We start from the raw sequence: 6000 nt of genomic DNA, 5'->3' as shown, positions 1-6000 counted from the left end.
AGTGAGTGGTGAGTGGTGAGTGAGTGGTGAGTGAGTGGTGAGGTGAGTGGTGAGTGAGTGGTGAGTGAGTGAGTGGTGAGTGAGTGGTGAGTGAGTGGTGAGTGAGTGAGTGTGTGAGTGGTGAGTGGTGAGTGAGTGGTGAGTGAGTGGTGAGTGAGTGGGGAGTGAGTGAGTGGTGAGTGAGTGGTGAGTGAGTGGTGAGTGAGTGGGGAGTGAGTGAGTGATGAGTGAGTGGTGAGTGAGTGGTGAGTGAGTGGTGAGTGAGTGGGGAGTGAGTGAGTGGTGAGTGAGTGGTGAGTGAGTGGGGAGTGAGTGAGTGGTGAGTGAGTGAGTGAGTGGTGAGTGAGTGGCGAGTGAGTGAGTGAGTGAGTGGTGAGTGAGTGGTGAGTGAGTGGTGAATGGTAAGTGAGTGAGTGGTGAGTGGTGAGTGAGTGGTGAGTGAGTGGTGAGCGTACCGAGCTGCCCTTGTTGGGTCCGTAACACAGCACCAGCTTCTTGTAGGTGTAAGTCCGCACCTCCGCAAACTGACTGAAGTGAATAGTCGTCTCTACAACAACAACAACAGCCACAACAATCGATACAACAGCCACAACAATCGATACAACAGCCACAACCACCACTACAAACACAACCACTAGAACGATCACTCGGGTGAGCTAATGAGTAAGCGAGCGAGTGAGTGACTGAGCAAGTGAGCGAGCGAGTGACTGAGCGAGTGAGCGAGCGAGTGACTGAGCGAGTGAGTGACCGAGCGAGTGAGTGACTGAGCGTGTGAGTGACCGAGCGAGTGAGTGAGCGAGTGAGTGACTGAGCGAGTGAGCGAGTGAGCGAGCGACTGAGCGAGCGAGTGACTGAGCGAGTGAGTGACTGAACGAGTGAGCGAGTGAGTGACTGAGCGAGTGAGTGACTGAGCGAGTGAGTGACTGAGCAAGTGAGCGAGCGAGTGACTGAGCGAGTGAGCAAGCGAGTGACTGAGCGAGTGAGTGACTGAGCGAGTGAGTGACTGAGCGAGTGAGTGACTGAGCGTGTGAGTGACTGAGCGAGTGAGTGAGCGAGTGAGTGACTGAGCGAGTGAGCAAGTGAGCGAGCGACTGAGCGAGCGAGTGACTGAGCGAGTGAGTGACTGAACGAGTGAGCGAGTGAGTGACTGAGCGAGTGAGTGAGTGACTGAGCGAGCGAGCGAGCGAGCGAGCAGGCGACTCACCGTGCAGCGTGTGAGAGAAGTCCAGCACGCAGCTGTAGAGGCGTGAGATGGAGCGCCAGTCGTCCAGGAACGCGTGGAGCACGCGACGGCTCCCGGCCGGCTGTGCCGGGGGGCTCTCGTAGGTGAGGTAGACGCGGCGCACGGGGCCTGCCGCACACAGACACAGAGCCCCCCCACCGTGTAGCCTCAATAACACTGCAGGGGCTAGTGCTGTGAGCGAGTAGCAGCATTGCCTACGAAGGCCGGCACTGTGGGGGGTGGGTTGCCAGCATTACCAGCAGTATCACCACCACTATCACCACCACTATCACCACCACCACCGCTATCACCACCACCACTACAATCACCACCACTATCACCACCACCCCCGCTATCACCACCACTATCGCCACCACTATCACCACCACCACCACCACTACAATCACCACCACTATCACCACCACTATCATCACCACTACTACTATCACCACCACTATCACCACCACTACTACTATCACCACCACTACCATCACCACCACTACAATCACCACCACTATCACCACCACCACTATCACCACCACCACTACCACCACTACCACCACCACCACAACCACCACTACCACCACCACCACTACTACCACCACCACCACTACCACCACCACCAGCACCCCGTGTAGCCAGGCACAGACTGTGAGGGCAAGTGCTGTGAGTAGCAAGTAGCAGGGGCACAGCCTACGGAGGTCGGCACTGTGGCACACGAGGGGGGGCCAGCACCACGCACGCCCCGGGGGGCGTCGTCTCCCTTGTGCTGGGGGGGAGGGGGGGGGCGGGGCGGAAGGGGAGGGGGGGCGGGGGGGGGGACGGGGGGGGGGGGGCGGGGGGGAGGAGGGGAGGAGGGGGGGAGGGGGGCTGTGGACGGGCCAGCGGTGACGCCCCGACTCCACTGGGTGCAGTGCGGAGTGTGAGGTGCTGTGTGGTGGGTACCCTGCTCTCTGTGTGTGTGTGGTGCTGTGTGGTGAGTACCCTGCTCTCTGTGTGAGTGTGAGGTGCTGTGTGGTGGGTACCCTGCTCTCTGTGTGTGTGTGTGGTGCTGTGTGGTGAGTACCCTGCTCTCTGTGTGAGTGTGAGGTGCTGTGTGGTGGGTACCCTGCTCTCTGTGTGAGTGTGTGGTGCTGTGTGGTGGGTACCCTGCTCTCTGTGTGAGTGTGAGGTGCTGTGTGGTGAGTACCCTGCTCTCTGTGTGAGTGTGAGGTGCTGTGTGGTGGGTACCCTGCTCTCTGTGTGTGTGTGAGGTGCTGTGTGGTGGGTACCCTGCTCTCTGTGTGTGAGTGTGTGAGGTGCTGTGTGGTGAGTACCCTGCTCTCTGTGTGAGTGTGTGAGGTGCTGTGTGGTGAGTACCCTGCTCTCTGTGTGTGAGTGTGAGGTGCTGTGTGGTGAGTACCCTGCTCTCTCTGTGTGTGTGTGGTGCTGTGTGGTGGGTACCCTGCTCTCTGTGTGTGTGTGAGGTGCTGTGTGGTGGGTACCCTGCTCTCTGTGTGTGTGTGTGGTGCTGTGTGGTGGGTACCCTGCTCTCTGTGTGTGTGTGTGGTGCTGTGTGGTGGGTACCCTGCTCTCTGTGTGAGTGTGTGGTGCTGTGTGGTGGGTAACCTGCTCTCTGTGTGTGTGTGGTGCTGTGTGGTGGGTACCCTGCTCTGTGTGTGTGTGTGTGGTGCTGTGTGGTGGGTACCCTGCTCTCTGTGTGTGAGTGTGAGGTGCTGTGTGGTGGGTACCCTGCTCTCTGTGTGTGTGAGTGTGTGGTGCTGTGTGGTGGGTACCCTGCTCTCTGTGTGTGTGTGTGGTGCTGTGTGGTGGGTACCCTGCTCTCTGTGTGTGTGTGGTGCTGTGTGGTGGGTACCATGCTCTCTGTGTGTGTGAGTGTGTGGTGCTGTGTGGTGGGTACCCTGCTCTCTGTGTGTGTGAGTGTGTGGTGCTGTGTGGTGGGTACCCTGCTCTCTGTGTGTGTGAGTGTGTGGTGCTGTGTGGTGGGTACCCTGCTCTCTGTGTGTGTGTGGTGCTGTGTGGTGGGTACCCTGCTCTCTGTGTGAGTGTGTGGTGCTGTGTGGTGGGTACCCTGCTCTGTGTGTGAGTGTGTGGTGCTGTGTGGTGGTACCCTGCTCTCTGTGTGTGTGTGTGGGGTGCTGTGTGGTGGTACCCTGCTCTCTGTGTGAGTGTGTGGTGCTGTGTGGTGGGTACCCTGCTCTCTGTGTGTGTGTGAGGTGCTGTGTGGTGGGTACCCTGCTCTCTGTGTGAGTGTGTGGTGCTGTGTGGTGGGTACCCTGCTCTCTGTGTGAGTGTGTGGTGCTGTGTGGTGGGTACCCTGCTCTCTGTGTGTGTGTGTGGTGCTGTGTGGTGGGTACCCTGCTCTCTGTGTGAGTGTGTGGTGCTGTGTGGTGGGTACCCTGCTCTCTGTGTGAGTGTGTGGTGCTGTGTGGTGGGTACCCTGCTCTCTGTGTGTGTGTGTGGTGCTGTGTGGTGGGTACCCTGCTCTCTGTGTGTGAGTGTGAGGTGCTGTGTGGTGGGTACCCTGCTCTCTGTGAGTGTGTGAGGTGCTGTGTGGTGGGTACCCTGCTCTCTGTGTGTGTGTGTGGTGCTGTGTGGTGGGTACCCTGCTCTCTGTGTGTGAGTGTGAGGTGCTGTGTGGTGGGTACCCTGCTCTCTGTGTGAGTGTGTGAGGTGCTGTGTGGTGGGTACCCTGCTCTCTGTGTGTGAGTGTGAGGTGCTGTGTGGTGGGTACCCTGCTCTCTGTGTGTGAGTGTGAGGTGCTGTGTGGTGGGTACCCTGCTCTCTGTGTGTGAGTGTGAGGTGCTGTGTGGTGGGTACCCTGCTCTCTGTGTGAGTGTGTGTGGTGCTGTGTGGTGGGTACCCTGCTCTCTGTGTGAGTGTGTGTGGTGCTGTGTGGTGGGTACCCTGCTCTCTGTGAGTGTGTGAGGTGCTGTGTGGTGGGTACCCTGCTCTCTGTGTGTGAGTGTGTGGTGCTGTGTGGTGGGTACCCTGCTCTCTGTGTGTGTGTGAGGTGCTGTGTGGTGAGTACCCTGATCTCTGTGTGTGTGGTGCTGTGTGGTGGGTACCCTGCTCTCTGTGTGTGTGTGTGGTGCTGTGTGGTGAGTACCCTGATCTCTGTGTGTGTGTGAGTGTGAGGTGCTGTGTGGTGGTTCCCTGCTCTCTGTGTGTGTGTGGTGTGAGGTGCTGTGTGGTGGTACCCTGCTCTCTGTGTGTGTGTGAGTGTGAGGTGCTGTGTGGTGGTACCCTGCTCTCTGTGTGTGTGTGAGTGTGAGGTGCTGTGTGGTGGGTACCCTGCTCTCTGTGTGAGTGTGAGGTGCTGTGTAGTGGGTACCCTGCTCTCTGTGTGAGTGTGAGGTGCTGTGTGGTGGGTACCCTGCTCTCTGTGTGAGTGTGAGGTGCTGTGTAGTGGGTACCCTGCTCTCTGTGTGAGTGTGAGGTGCTGTGTGGTGGTACCCTGCTCTCTGTGTGTGTGTGAGTGTGTGGTGCTGTGTGTGGGTACCCTGCTCTCTGTGTGAGTGTGAGGTGCTGTGTAGTGGGTACCCTGCTCTCTGTGTGAGTGTGAGGTGCTGTGTGGTGGGTACCCTGCTCTCTGTGTGAGTGTGAGGTGCTGTGTAGTGGGTACCCTGCTCTGTGTGTGAGTGTGAGGTGCTGTGTGGTGGGTACCCTGCTCTCTGTGTGAGTGTGAGGTGCTGTGTAGTGGGTACCCTGCTCTCTGTGTGAGTGTGAGGTGCTGTGTGGTGGGTACCCTGCTCTCTGTGTGAGTGTGAGGTGCTGTGTAGTGGGTACCCTGCTCTCTGTGTGAGTGTGAGGTGCTGTGTAGTGGGTACCCTGCTCTGTGTGTGAGTGTGAGGTGCTGTGTGGTGGGTACCCTGCTCTGTGTGTGAGTGTGAGGTGCTGTGTAGTGGGTACCCTGCTCTCTGTGTGTGTGTGAGGTGCTGTGTGGTGGGTACCCTGCTCTCTGTGTGTGTGTGAGGTGCTGTGTGGTGGGTACCCTGCTCTCTGTGTGTGTGAGGTGCTGTGTGGTGGGTACCCTGCTCTCTGTGTGTGTGTGAGGTGCTGTGTGGTGGGTACCCTGCTCTATGTGTGTGAGTGTGTGGTGCTGTGTGGTGAGTACCCTGCTCTCTGTGTGTGTGTGAGGTGCTGTGTGGTGGGTACCCTGCTCTCTGTGAGTGAGTGTGTGGTGCTGTGTGGTGGGTACCCTGCTCTCTGTGTGTGAGTGTGAGGTGCTGTGTGGTGAGTACCCTGCTCTCTGTGAGTGAGTGTGAGGTGCTGTGTGGTGAGTACCCTGCTCTCTGTGAGTGAGTGTGAGGTGCTGTGTGGTGAGTACCCTGCTCTCTCTGTGTGAGTGTGTGGTGCTGTGTGGTGGGTACCCTGCTCTCTGTGTGTGTGTGAGGTGCTGTGTGGTGGGTACCCTGCTCTCTGTGTGTGTGTGAGGTGCTGTGTAGTGGGTACCCTGCTCTCTGTGTGTGTGTGAGGTGCTGTGTGGTGGGTACCCTGCTCTCTGTGTGTGTGTGAGGTGCTGTGTGGTGGGTACCCTGCTCTCTGTGTGTGTGTGAGGTGCTGTGTAGTGGGTACCCTGCTCTCTGTGTGAGTGTGTGGTGCTGTGTGGTGGGTACCCTGCTCTCTGTGTGAGTGTGTGGTGCTGTGTGGTGGGTACCCTGCTCTCTGTGTGAGTGTGTGGTGCTGTGTGGTGGGTACCCTGCTCTCTGTGTGTGTGAGGTGCTGTGTGGTGGGTACCCTGCTCTCTGTGTGTGTGTGAGGTGCTGTGTGGTGGG

General features: G+C 58.3%; 1 protein-coding gene across 1 annotated transcript in view; it reads right to left on the bottom strand.

Moving 5' to 3' along the window:
- The window catches only part of MED14 (mediator complex subunit 14), a 37226-nt gene that overhangs the window by 10349 nt on the left and 20877 nt on the right, over positions 1 to 6000 (bottom strand). The window contains exons 4-5 of the mRNA XM_061579903.1: positions 1205 to 1351; positions 456 to 547 (exon numbers count right to left, since the gene is read on the bottom strand). Coding sequence (XP_061435887.1) covers positions 456 to 547; positions 1205 to 1351 — 239 coding nt within the window. The remainder of the gene's footprint in view (positions 1 to 455; positions 548 to 1204; positions 1352 to 6000) is intronic.

The sequence above is a fragment of the Lethenteron reissneri genome, chromosome 70, assembly GCF_015708825.2.
Source record: "Lethenteron reissneri isolate LAM-NWPU_2019-01 chromosome 70, ASM1570882v1, whole genome shotgun sequence".
Lineage (NCBI taxonomy): Eukaryota > Metazoa > Chordata > Hyperoartia > Petromyzontiformes > Petromyzontidae > Lethenteron > Lethenteron reissneri.
Note: the sequence above shows the minus strand (reverse complement) of the source record. Positions and strands in the feature narration are given on the sequence as shown.